The sequence below is a fragment of the Gossypium hirsutum genome, chromosome D12 (assembly GCF_007990345.1).
Source record: "Gossypium hirsutum isolate 1008001.06 chromosome D12, Gossypium_hirsutum_v2.1, whole genome shotgun sequence".
Taxonomy (NCBI): domain Eukaryota; kingdom Viridiplantae; phylum Streptophyta; class Magnoliopsida; order Malvales; family Malvaceae; genus Gossypium; species Gossypium hirsutum.
In genome coordinates, this window is record NC_053448.1 from 53,941,940 (window position 1) to 53,955,663 (window position 13,724).

At 34.0% G+C, this 13,724-nt stretch overlaps 2 protein-coding genes across 7 annotated transcripts; one reads left to right on the forward strand and one right to left on the reverse strand.

The window, feature by feature from the left end:
* The first annotated feature begins 831 nt into the window (after window positions 1-831).
* Window positions 832-3,612, forward strand: LOC107946576 (signal peptidase complex catalytic subunit SEC11A). Of its 5 annotated transcripts, none has more exons than XM_041107167.1 (7): window positions 832-1,008; window positions 1,462-1,579; window positions 1,662-1,790; window positions 2,151-2,196; window positions 2,535-2,622; window positions 2,852-2,887; window positions 3,452-3,612. In XM_041107167.1, exons 3-7 carry the CDS (start codon window positions 1,680-1,682, stop codon window positions 3,510-3,512), a joined length of 342 nt encoding a protein of 113 aa, XP_040963101.1. In that variant the 5' UTR covers window positions 832-1,008; window positions 1,462-1,579; window positions 1,662-1,679; the 3' UTR covers window positions 3,513-3,612. The 5 variants fall into 5 exon arrangements, 4 of the variants coding, with proteins under 4 accessions (XP_040963101.1, XP_016736459.1, XP_016736460.1 ...); XM_016880970.2 differs by having other exon boundaries at window positions 834-1,008; window positions 1,678-1,790; XM_016880971.2 differs by having other exon boundaries at window positions 835-1,008; window positions 1,678-1,790; window positions 2,538-2,622.
* A 3,533-nt stretch (window positions 3,613-7,145) lies between these two features.
* LOC107946575 (cytochrome P450 71A1) lies at window positions 7,146-9,003 on the reverse strand. 2 transcript variants are annotated; one of them, XM_041107165.1, is made up of 2 exons: window positions 7,998-9,003; window positions 7,146-7,918 (listed from the first exon to the last, which is right to left on the reverse strand). In XM_041107165.1, exons 1-2 carry the CDS (start codon window positions 8,625-8,627, stop codon window positions 7,265-7,267), a joined length of 1,284 nt encoding a protein of 427 aa, XP_040963099.1. In that variant the 5' UTR covers window positions 8,628-9,003; the 3' UTR covers window positions 7,146-7,264. The 2 variants fall into 2 exon arrangements, with proteins under 2 accessions (XP_040963099.1, XP_040963100.1); XM_041107166.1 differs by having other exon boundaries at window positions 7,146-7,897; window positions 7,998-8,997.
* Window positions 9,004-13,724: the final 4,721 nt, after the last annotated feature.

Genomic DNA, 13,724 nt, shown 5'->3' on the forward strand with positions numbered 1-13,724 from the left:
TTTTTCCCAAATTTTCCCCCTAAAACCCAAAAACGAAAAAACCCCAAATTTCCCCCTAAAATGGAGGCACCAAAGACAATTCATCTTCTTTGATGAGAGTAGCAGTGTGAGGAATGGGAATTCATCTTCTCATTTGTTGAAACCTGGATCTGGAGAGATATTGAATTTTGGTGAGAGTAAGAGAAGTGGGAATGGGAATTTGTTCACAGGAAACTCTCCGTTCGCCGTGGAGAACAAGAAGAGGTCGCCTAATTCAAGAGGGAGCAACGAAGAAGCTATGCTTTCGTTTACTTCAGGTGTAATTTTACCTTCATCTGGTGTGGTGAAATCAAATGGGGTGCCGGGGATTCAGATCACTCTGATCTTGAAGCTTCCGTTGTTAAGGAGGCCGATAGTAGTCGAGTCGTAGAGCCTGAAAAGAGGCCTCGAAAACAGGGGAGAAAACTGACTAATGGAAGAGAAGAGCCTCTAAATCATGTTGAAGCGGAGCGTCAAAGAAGGGAGAAGCTGGCTTCCTACCTCCACAGAAGACTTGATAACACTAAAAGAGGGAATGGTGGGTGCTCCACCTCGACCTCGAGCCTTCCCTTCATCACTCTAACCTTTACCCGAAAGAAGGAGGAAATCACGATAAGGGCAGTCACCCACCCGGGGGAAGTGTCAGGCCAATCGACCATCAGCTGAGGAGAAGAAATATCGGAAAGATTGAACTTCAATTACGCCGCGATTTAGTAGTGATTCGGGGGAAGAGGAGCTTGGTAGCTTGCTCCAGTCCAGTTTCAGAGGTTCAGAAGCCAAAGGCAACTCTCAGACCCTTTAAGTAACCAGAAGCTTTTTGGTGTCTGTGACCCAGTATTTATTTTCTTGGATGATTGATTTTTATTTTGCAGGTGTGATTGCGTTCTATAAATTGGCCGTGGTTGAGGGAATGAGCATGAGAGCACTCATTGCTTACAGATTCATCTTCGCCACTGCTTGTATAACTCCACTTGCTTTCATCTTTGAAAGGTAACTTTCACAATTCCTCATATAATCTGTTTTTTTTAGTGTATAGGTTTTGATACCAGAATAATTCAAGAACTTAATCTTTGGTCAACCAACATAAACATAGTCAAACCAAACATGCTGCTGTTGGCGATCAAGTCTTAGGCTCCTTGTTGGCTTTAGCTTCTTGCCTAACATTTGCAATTTGGTACATAATTCATGTAAGTTTTTTTTATATATAATCATTTTTATAAGGTGCATTCAGTATGTGCATTAAAAGTGAATCTAATTGTTGGATATACTCGGACTAGAAAATGAATTCGATTTAGAGGAATTAATCAAATTAAGCTTACGTCTCAAACTAATCGAGTATGTTTAAATTATTCTTGTTATGTTTGCGCATTATTCTTTCTTTTTTTTTCCTTTTGCAGGTTTCTTATTTTTGTTACTTTTCTCATTTCCATTCTTATTTTGCAGCCTGCAGCGTGTTGTAAATCGTTAAGACAAGAAAAGCATTGATCTCCAATGGGGTGGATTGAAGAAAATATGAAATCAACTCATATTAGACAAATTCCCTCTCAAGCCATCAGCCTCGGTGCGTTTCCACTTTTCTCTTAATTCTTTAAAATCCTTTTATACTTCAAAAAATTCCATCGGATAGTGATTGAAATTTTTAGTTTAAATCTCGTTAAGGAATGGTTATTTCATCGGCACTGATAATATGGAAAGGATTGATTTGCATTATTGGGAGCGAGTCGCCGGTGGTGGTTGTGCTATCTGGGAGTATGAAACCCGGTTTCAAACGAGTGAGCCAATTTTTTACACGTATTTAAAATTAAGTATTTAAAAATTTTGAGCTTTGATTTGTGATAGTCATATAAATTTAAATTTGCCAAATGTTGAACTGCTTGAACGACAAGTGACAGAAGGTTCTCATGTTCTGATGTAGAAAATCTCTAGAAAGTAGAAACAAATAGTTTTGATAAGGTTAACACCATGGTCAACTCCAACAGTCTTGTTCATGAGCTGTGTACTAGTGGTTGAACATTTTCTTTCTGAAATTTATATAGGTGTTATGGCTGTAAATTATTTGAATTAACGGGTCCCCGCCTGGTTATTCTGTATGCTGGATTTAGTACATTGCATGTTTGGTTATGCTTTGTCAGGTTCATGAGCAGCGAGATAGCAAAGAAGCTGATATACTCACTAAAGGTAGCATATCCTTGATATCAAGCTAGTTGAATGTGAGCAAATACAAGTTGTGGTTTGTTTGTTTGTTTTCAACGAACTTTAAACTTTTTATTATCAATCATGAAAATATTTTCTGACTATTAAAATATCTTTCCCCACCAATGAAGTGGAGAGTGGACACTTCTAAATAGTTTTGTTTGTTTACTTGTGGAATGGTCTTAAATACATTCCAAGTTCTTCTCATTTTTTCATATGTATGTGTGTGTGTGTGGTTGATCATTCTTTAAATATCTTCATATGTACAGCTACTGCTTGAGTATGCTAACCTTTTTAATCTTTTGACTGGACATATTCATGAGGAGACGCTAATCTCTACGATGACAGAATGTTGTGCACATCTAGTAATCGTTGGTTGCAACAAAAATACATCATGGGCAGAGCTGTTGGGTAAATCAAACACCTATATATTTCTCAAAGTGTTAACAAGTTCTAGAAGTGAAAACATTTGTAAAACACTCTGATTAGGAATTTCTTGCATCACCATTTGTGCTGTATGCTTTGAGTTTCAAGTTCATCACACTTCAATAGTAAAATTACTCTTCTGTTTTATTATTTATTGTATTTTTAATTGTATATATCTTCTCTGTACTAATGTTTTATGTTTTCTGCATGGCAGAAAGGATCCCATAACGTTCACTTATGCTTACCTGAGGTTTGTTCTAAATTTTTCCAAAAATTGGGCTGCCCAGAAAAAAAAAACTTGAAATAGGTTTACTTAGTACTAGTTAAATCGGGCTTGATTTTAGATAAATCTAATTATTATCTTTAAGCATGATATGTTCTAATACTTTGATTTAACCTGTTGGTGTATGTATTCTGACTATGGAATATCATGTTCAAATATTCTACAAAGAAGCTAATTAGGAGATTCTGTAATTGTTGATGGTATTGGAATTTAAGAATATAGGCTTAAGGGTTTAATTGGAATTTAAGCATGATATGTTCTAATATTTTAAATTTATATTGATGAATACTTTCCACCTATATTGACTTAAGTGAGTAGATATATCAGTAGTGTACTTTTTTTATTCCACAAACAATATTAAAAAGTTGAGATATATTTTTTAGATGTATTTTTAATAATTTACTATAACATTATAAGACACCTAATTTACCATAACAATATAAAACTATTTTAAAAAGTTGAATTGATTTACGTATCTTTGCCATGTTCACTATGGTTTGAACAGATTAAGTTACTATTATTTTCTTGCAGAGCATGTAGGAGCCAAATTTGCGGTTCAAATTCGAAGCCATGCTCAAAAGTTTTTCTCTAAGGCTCATTGCTTTGAGTTCATTACAAGATTTCCTTGATTAAGTAAATGTATTATATCTTTTATTACCAAGATTTACTTGATTAAGAAAATGCATTGTATATTTTATTACCTTGCATATGTATTATTTATTTTAGTTTTGATTCTAAATTTGTATTTTTACTTAGTGGTCTAACTTTTGGATTTTAATTGTGTTATTAATTTATTATTTTAAATTCTAAATTTAAATTCATTAATTGTTATATTTATATTTAGTTTTAAAGTTAAAATTTTCGCAGAAAATTTAATTTAAATAATATTTTTTATTTATCCTTAAAACATAATATAATATTTATCATGGAAATAAATATTATTTGAAAAAAATTATTTTTTTAAAAGATATATTTTTAGTGGCGTTTGTGTTAAAAGCGCCGCTAAAGCTCAATATCTTTAGCGGCGTTTGTGGGAAAAGCGCCGCTAAAGGTCTTGGTCTTTAGCGGCGTTTGTGAGGAAGCGCCGCTAAAGGTCTTGGTCTTTAGTGGCGTTTTTGGGGAAGCGCCGCTAAAGGTCATGATCTTTAGCGGCGTTTGTGGGAAAAACGCCGCTAAAGGTCTTAGTCTTTAGCGGCGTTTATTTATAAAAACGCCACTAAAGTTAGCGATGCTGTCATTAGCTGTGTTTTTAGTGGCGCTTCTCAAAGCGCCGCAAATACTTTTAGTGGCGCTAAAAAACGCTGCTAAAGGCCTAAAAAAGCGCCGCTAAAAGCCTGTTTTGGTGTAGTGTTTCTCTATTGTTTTGAGAAGATTGATCTTCTTCACGGATCTAATCAAAAAACATATCAATTTCGTTTTTAGCTTGTTTCAAGCTTAATGTAAATCCTTGAAGAACATCGATCCACTTCAAGTAAGGAAACATGTCGCCAACACAAAAAGTCATCATAAGGATCAAAAGCCTTCTGCAACCACCAACAATGTTATCTGTAAAATCGCTTTAGGAAGAAAATGCAGTCAATATACCAACAAGTTTCGCAAGCTTTTGAGTGAGCAAACTTTCTAGTGATAAATGACTTGTTACTGCTTTGTATAGTGAATTTCATGATTTTTCTGATATTATCGTAACTTATACTGAATGATCTCATGTGATTGAATATATTATATCACTCATATATGGATATGTATAAGCTCACCTGTTAAATGATTGTGGTTGACAGAGATTATTGTTTGTTAATCTTGTTAATGTAATTGTTATGTTTATAAGATAAATTTTATCGTTTTAATTGTTGAACTTACTAATCTCTATTACGTTTTTGTAGAATCGAGCGAATGGATCAAATCAAAGAATCACACTATTTAAATATCTTTTTGGTAGTTTTTGATATGTTTATCTTTGGGTTATATGACATGTAATAGGTGTGTTTTGTATTTATGTTGAATACATATTTTTATGTGTTATACATATTTGGTTGATGTAAAGTTGTTTAAACTTGGTTTTAGATCACTTATGTATGGGCTTTTTTGTGTTTGGAATGAAGTGTGCATATAACCTCGGTGTTAGGTTACTTGATATAAATCATTGGAAATGTTTGATTTGTGGTTGGATTGAATATGAATAGATAGAATAAAATGGTAAGTTGGTATGTGTTTTTATGTTTAAACTCATAAGTTAGAATGTAACTTATTTGATATGATTTGTGGATAAGTTTGTTAATTGAATTGTGGTGTCAATGAAGGCACATTGGTTAGGCACTTAGGTTGGATGATTTTGACATGTTTCGGGCTTGTTTATGTGTGTTTTGAATAGGTTTAATTGTTGGTAAATGAGTTGTTTGATGTTCAAGTAAGCCTATTTTGGTAAGCTTGCATTTGAAGGAAAAATTAGGGGCGCATGGTTTGGGACACGGGCTGTCACACAACCGTGTGCTGCACACGGTCTCTTTACACAGTTGTGTGTTTCAAGTCAGTGAATCACACGGTCTGCGATACAATTATGTGACCCAACATTGAATTAAACACGGTCTAGCAAACGGTTTGTGACATGGTCGTGTGAGGGTATTTCGAATGTTACATGGCTTGCAACACGACCATGTGAATTTATTTCGAAAGTTACATGGTCAGTCACATGGCCATGTCCCTGTGCCACACAGTCGTGTGACCTCTATTTTCAAAATCTTTCGAATTTTTTCAAAACTTTTAGTTTTGTTTCAAATTAGTCTCTAATTGTTCCTAAATTGTTTTTAAAGCCCTGTAAGCCTGATTTAAGGTCTATAATCATATTTGTGCTATGAATGACATTTGAATTTGATTATTTGTTATTTAATTTGATATTTGGATGGTTAAATGTTAATAATTGTTATGATATGTGTTGTAATACTTTGTAACCCTAATTCAGCGTCAGAGACGGGTTACGGGTGCTACAACCATAATTTAATCGAAAAACCTGATAGTTTAATAATATATTAAACAAAATATTAGGAAAAAAATAAGTGAAATAAATAAAGAACATAATTTATGCAAAAATATTTACCGAAAGGAAGATAATTTATATTTTTTTACTCCACGCTCTTAGTCTCGACATCAAACTCCTTCATTTTTCTCTCGATGGTGTCGACATAAAAATCAAAATACAAGAAAGCCACTAAACTAATATGTATGGGTATGGGCCAAATCAATTAATTATGAAATTTTGCTTTAAAGTTCATACTGGGTCTCTAAGTTTAATCTTTTTAAGACCCATCATACATTAAATTTAATTATTATTAAAATTATATAATTAAAATCTGAAAATACTTTATTAATATAAAATATAACTTTATGGCTTAAGGGGACGAATTTTATGAAATACAATTTGGCCAATGGGCGAATGTTATTCAATGTGGACACCAAATTTAAAATACATGATAATTTATATATATAATTTAAAAATCTAAAAATTCCAAGGGGAGCACTCTATATTATTTTTAACTAATTTGCATGAAATAATAGTAATGGAAATATTACCAAAAAAAAATATTAAGTTAGTTTGTTATTGGACATTCTAACGTAAGTCAACTGCAAATTAAATTTATAAATTTGCATGAAATAATAGTAATCGAAATATTAAAAAAGAAGTCATAAAACTGGTTTGTTATTGGACATTCTAACATAAGTCAACTACAAATTAGATATGTAAAATCTATTATAGTCGTAAGATTATAAAGTTGGTTTGTGGTAAAAATTGCATTTGGTAATCCAATAATATTATCATCTCCTTCTTATTATTTATTTTATTTTACTTATAAATTATTCAAATGGTTACATGTTGATGTAATAAATGTTAGTTTTGTAAATACAAAAGGTTTTCTTACAATATCACTTGAGAAAATTGAAAAATTAACAGCAATAAATATGAAATGCAGCAACAATTAGATAAAATTATAAATGATGTTTATTTTTCTTAATAATTGAATTGTTAAGTGTTGTTGAAGTAACATATTACATTTGATTTTAATTTATTTTGTTCAAGTGTTATTGATAAATTTTTATAATAATTAATATTTTAAAAAAATAAATTATTTTATTGAAAAATTATAATTTATATTACCAATAACAATATAACTACATTAGCAAACATATCTAATAAATTATAATTTCTTATAATTATAAAAAGATATAATTAAACTTTCATGTAATTACTGTCATATTTTTATTATTAAGTAGGATAAACTGGTGGGTTATACAAACTAGTTTAATTTAGATCTAATCAGAGAATATAAGGAGCAATCAATGAGTTGAAAAAAGTTACACCCGATCAACTTGAGATTCGAAATTTCTAAATATGGGAAAAACACGAAGAGGGGCTTTCTTGAAAACAGTGAGCCCATAGACTTCATCCATGTCTAAATTCTCGGCATTTTCACCGTCAGGTAATTTCCAATCGAACCAGTACAAAAGATTAGCAACCAGATCAACAATGGAGGCCACTGCAAACGCCATTCCGGGACATCCCCTTCGGCCGAAACCAAATGGGATGTACTCAAAATCTTGACTTTTGAAATCAGCTGAGCGTTTCTCGAATCTTTCTGGGATAAACTCCTCTGGTTTCTCCCACACTTCGGGGTCCCTATGAATCGCCCAGGAATTAAAGAAAACCATGATATTTGAAGGAATTTCATAACCTCCGAGGTTAATCTTTGACCTTGTTCGTCGAGGAACAAGGAGTGGAACAGCTGGATGAAGCCTTAATGTTTCTTTGATTACACATTTTAAGTAATTCATTTCATCTACATCCTTCATATCTATCTGTGCTTTCTTTCCAACCACATTTCTTATCTCTTTTTGAACCTTTTTCATGACGTTTGTGTTTTTCATTAGTTCAGCCATTACCCATTCTAGCGTTGTTGAAGTTGTATCAGTTCCACCAACAAACATATCCTGAAAAAAAGAAACATGTATCTGAGTCGGACACAAAGATCAGCCACGTCAAATATAAACATAAGATTAGAAGAGAATGAAAAATAAATAAATAAAGGACCAGTATGATTGCTTTGATGTTGTCTGGAGTGAGGTCCATCTCAAGCAAGCCATTTTCTTGGAGTTTGAGCAGAATAGAAAAAAAGTCCCTTTCTCCCTTGTTTTGAGAAGATCTATCTTCTTCACGGATCTGATCAAAAAAAGTATCAAATTCGTTTTTAACTTGTTTCAAGCTTGATGTAAATCCTCGAAGAACATCAACCCACTTCAAGTAAGGAAACATGTCGCCAACACAAAAAGTCATCATAAGGATCAAAAACCTTCTAGCCAACAACCCAAACTTGATTTTCCCATCTTCGTCGTCGAATTTTCGACCCAGAGCACTTCTCGAAACCAGGTTATTCGAAGCAACCATCAGCAACTCCGTCAGGTTAACAGCCTCTCCCTTGAAAGAAGCTCGGCGGAGTTTATCAATGGTGACTTCAACTTCATCATCTCTCAAGAACTGAAACGAGTTAACTCTTCGAAGACTCAAAAGCTCAGTGACACACACCTTCCTAGCTTGTCTCCAGTACTCGCCATACGGTGCGAAACCCACATCCGTGCAACCGTAAAACAAGATGTTAGCGGCAGTGGTACTTGGTCTGTCTGAGAAATCAACATCATGATTTTTGACAATTTCTTTAACCATGTCGGCTGATGAAACCACCAGCGTCTGGTTATGGCCCAATTGAAGTAGCAAGAGTGAGCCATATTTCCTGGAGAGATCTCGGAGGGAGCGGTGGGGAAGCTTGCCGAGTTGATGAATGTTGCCGATGAATGGGAGTTTGGGGGGTCATGGTGGCAACTTAAGCCTTTTTCGGCCATTTGTTTGTAACTTAAGCCAAATCATAAGAGTAAACAGGGGAAGAACAAGACATAGAAACAATGGAGTGCTGGGAAGTTTAGCTACACTCAACTCCATCTGCAAATCAAAACAATGAGTGAAACCCAGCACTTGGCCCTTCTTATATTCTTTCCAGAGGGTCATCATTTGCGGAAAGTTCATTATAGTTTATGCCTGCATACGTCTAGGGTTAGCATTATTTTCCACTGAAAGATAATTTCAAATATCTTTCGAAAGGGACGTTCGTACTATTTTACGCCATTATTGTTCAGAAAAGTTCTTGAAATGCACACTTATTGATAACTCAACTAACTAATATTAATATTTTATAATGCTAGTGGTGTGATATTTTAATATATTTTATAATAACATTGAAAAATACATAAAATGGAAAACTACAAAAGATTAATACTAACTCCACTAGTTGGTGAATTACCAAAATTACCCATTTTTATAAAAATTATTGGATTAGACTGATTTTTTCAAAATTTATTTGATTAGGTCGATTTTTGAAAGAGAAGAAAATTATTGGATTAGACATAAAAATTATTGGATTAGACACATTTTCACACTTTCTCTCCACAATTTTTTAATGTTTTTAGATTTTTTATTTAAGGCTTTTAAGGGTTAGAATTTCGAGTTCTTTAAAGGGTTTTTGTTTAGTGTAAACGTTCTTGGAGCTCAAGGTTTTTGTTCTAGGTCCCAAAATTATTATTCTAGGGAACTTTTTAATTTTTAACATTTTTATATATATTTTAGGATTTTTTATAATATTTATATTTGGTGGGAATATAAATTTTAGAGTTTTTATAAATATTTTGAGTTTTAAAAATAACATTATTTTTAAAATTTTAAAATTATTCTTGTTTTCTTTGTCATTATTGTGAGACCAATTTGGTCATTTTCAAAATTAACAGGTACCAAAAGGGTATTTACACCAATCTGTTATTCGAATTGTAAAATTTAAATTGATTCGAAATCGAAACTCGAATTACTCGATTCGATTAACTCAAAATTTGTATTTTCTCGAATTGAATCGAGTTTTGGTCACCCGTAGTTTATGAAGTCGTTAGAATTCAAACGATGAGGATAGGAGCGTCCAACTGGAAGGGTTTTCCTACAAATCCGCTAAAAACGCATCCAGTTGGTCGTGTTTTTAAAAATTTGCCTAATTTGGTAAATTTTAAAAAAACGATCTAATCCTATCATTTTAGTTTAAAAAAAGCATTTTTGAGTAATTCACCCCACTAGCTAATTTTAATATTTTTATTATGTAGTGATCTAGCCAAAATTTGATATTCAAATTACATGAATAGACTTTGTCGTGTATAAGCTCCCTTCTCACTTGCTTCACCGAAAAAAAATTGTCATATGCAAAGAACAAGTGTGTCACTACTAGACTTCGCCTCCCCACTCTTTTTCCCCTAATTGTACCCTCCTGTTTCACCAAATTAAGCAAGCTCGATAGCCCCTCTTCACAAATTATAAATAAATAAGGGCTTAAAGGGTCACCTTGTCGTACCCCTAGAAGGCCGACATTTCCCCCGAATACCATTTAAGATAACCACATATGACACCGTTGATACACACTTCATCACTAGCTCAATCCACCCCCTATTAAAACCTATACGTTCCATTGTTCTTGCTAAAAACTCACATTTCACCCATCATAGGCCTTACTCATACCCAACTTTAACACAAATGATTCCCTTGAGCCACTCTGCCTCTTTTTGAAAGCATGTAACATCTCATACGCAATAATTATATTGTCCGAAATTTGCCTCCTTGCAACAAATGCCCATTGGGCCTCGTCAATACAATCATCTAGAACCTTCCTTAATCTATTGGCTATTGTCTTGGCTATCATCTTATAAATAACACTACAATGACTAATAGACCTAAATTGTGACATTACATTCAGATTGCCTACTTTAAGAATAAAGACTATATTTGTACAATTTATATCATCAATCTCCCTTAACCCATTTAGAATATCAATGCAATACTAAAATAACTCATTACCAACAGCATGCTAATATTTCTAGAAAAATAGAGTTAGGAACCCATCCATACTTGATGCCGTTAGTGGCGTCATACCCTTAACTACCTCCTACACCTCATCTTCCTTCAAAACTATTAACAACTTTTCATTTATGCTCTTCGAAATACTAGGATGTACTCCCGACAACATATAGTCACAGCTTCATACTGAAGAGGTCGTAAATAGTTTCTTAAAATAATTGGTCACAATGGCTGCCATCTCTTTGCCTTATGTTACCCAAACCCCATTCTTATCTTTCAAGCCCCTAGTAGAATTCTTTTTCTTATAAGAAGATGCATATTTATGAAGTAAGTTGTATTCTGATCTCTGAATTTAAGCCAGTTTGCTCTGGCTCGTTGTTCCCAGAATAGTTCTTCTTTGTTTGCTTTCATATTCAATGCAAGCTTGACTTCAGTTAACTTTATTAAAGAATTTTCATCAGGGTTCGTAAAATCAACTCTACCAATTAGGAATTCAACTTAATAACATTAAGCTTTTACTTCCTCTGATTCTATTTCGCCCACCTACTTAACTCCCTTCCTAATTCCACCAAATTTTTCGACACACCCAACCTAGACGAATTTAAAAAATTCCTTATATGTACCTCACACAAATCATCAAGTACCCAATCAGCACTAAAGTGGAACCATGCACGACCCCTTACCATCTGGTTTCTATCATTATCTATAGTATCAATCAATAACAGACAGTCATCAGAAAAAACATGAGTGAGATGCTTAACATTATAACAGGGGAAAAGTTCCCACCAAGCTAGATTTGCCACCCCCGAACCAACTGTTCTCGCACATATTTTCTTTTAGGTGTCCTCTTTCCTAAGTAAACCATTGACCTGAAAATCCCAAGTCATTGAGATCACATTCTTTCAAAGCTTCTCATTTTTTGTTCCTCTCGAAGCCGTCCCATTTACTTCTCAAAAGAATATATAATCTCATTAAAGTCTCTCATCACCAACCACAACATCAAAATATCTCTACCCAACAGCTTTAATAGGTTCCATGAGTTTTCTCTAGTTTTCTCGTCGAGAGCCCCATAAAAACTAGTAAACTTCAATTTAGCTAACCCATCCCCTTCCTCAATCTTTTCAATAATATGCAAAGAAGAAAAACTTCTTAATTAAATTTGACAATTATTCTTCCAAAATAGTGATAATTCACCTCTAGGGCCATCTGCATAAACCTCTATACCATTAGAAAAATCACACATTTATTAAACCCACTTCATTCTTCTTGCACTTCACTTTGTTTCAATTAGAAACAATAGCTGAGGCTTTATCTGTCTCATCTTGTTCATGAGACGTCTGACTGCCCGTGGATGCCCCAACCCACAGACATTCAACCTTAGGATTTTTGTTGCTCCCGATCGGCCTGCTTCAAAGCAGTCAATGATATTTCATTAGAAATTCTCAACTCCGTAGAATCCATATTAACAACATTTAGATTCTCTGTATGAGTATGATGTCTCTTCTTTCCATCAACCTATTAGATCGTCAGTACTGTAACGCCTCAGAATTCTAGTATTTAATTTTTGTATGTTTTGACACAATTAAATATCTGCTTTAGCGACTAAGTGATTTGGGTGTGCAGGGGAGTGTTTGAGAAGCTTGGGTTCAAGTCTTAGCCTTGGCAAAATTTTTAGTTTTCCCTAAAATGAATCTGAATGCTGGTTTATAGGCTTTATAATTATTAACACTTGTTTTATGTCACAAGGAACCTATTGGTCCAGTGGTAGGTGGCATGTGTTGTTTCCTTGAGGTCTGAGGTTTAAGTCCTTTGGTGTGCAATGAAGTAATTATTTTGTTGCTTGAGCTATATAGGAGGTAGTGTTGGACTGAAACACTATGGTAGAGAGTTTGAACTGGTCATAGAGAGGGAGTTAATGAGAAAATGGTGGAGAAAATCGAAGAGGGATAAGGGAAGGATTTTTAAGAGAAAATCAATGAGTTGGATGGGGAATAGGAAGTGTATGTCGTTTGGGGTAAGTGAAGGCTTTAGAATTCAGCTAGAGGGTTAGTTTGTCATTTTCGACTTTTGAAGGTTTTCTTTAGGGTAGCTTTGCCGAATTTGGTTTTTAGATTCTCAAAATACTCAGTTTTGGGTCATTTTCTTTGGGGTTCTCCTTTTGTCTTGTGCGGAATTCTGTTTAGTTTTTTAAGAACATTTCGGGACTGACCAATTTGATGTTCCTTTCTGCTTTTCCTCTTTTTGTTTTTCCCATTGTCGAAACCTCTTTTTTCTTCTTTTTCTCCCCTCTTTTTCTTTTCTTTTTCCTTCACTGATCGAATACTCTCTTTGATCTCCTCGGTTTGTCCCTGTCAGGTTTCTCATCTTTTGTCTTTTAGCTGAACATTATCCAACCATTATATCGTTCTCTACGTTGATCCTTGATGTTGCTTCTTGCCGTATCTGCACTGCAGGTCTCTAACTTTTGGTAAGTGGCGTTACTAATCACTTGGGTATATTTGTTCTTCTTCTTTCTTGTTCAAAGCCGAATATCTTTCTTCATTTACCTTTGGTTGTTTCTTTTCTTGTATGGTGTGGATCGTTGCGATTTTAGGGTTATTTCAAAGAGTGGTGGTTTGCAAGATTGTTGAAATAATCGATTTTGGTTTCAACATTTAATCGAGGTAAAGAGGGTGCTTGGGTTTGAGTGCTCTTAAGAGGGCGTTGTACTCTATCGGTTATGAACTAACTATGGGACATGTTTGTTTCTAGGTGGACATTCGTGGAAACAGTACTTTTTTCGTAAACAGGTGTGTTGTACACCGTAAATCATGACTGTTGTAAAGCCGAAAGAGTGTGTGTACACACACTCTCTTTCAATTGCAAAGCAGAAAAAACTGA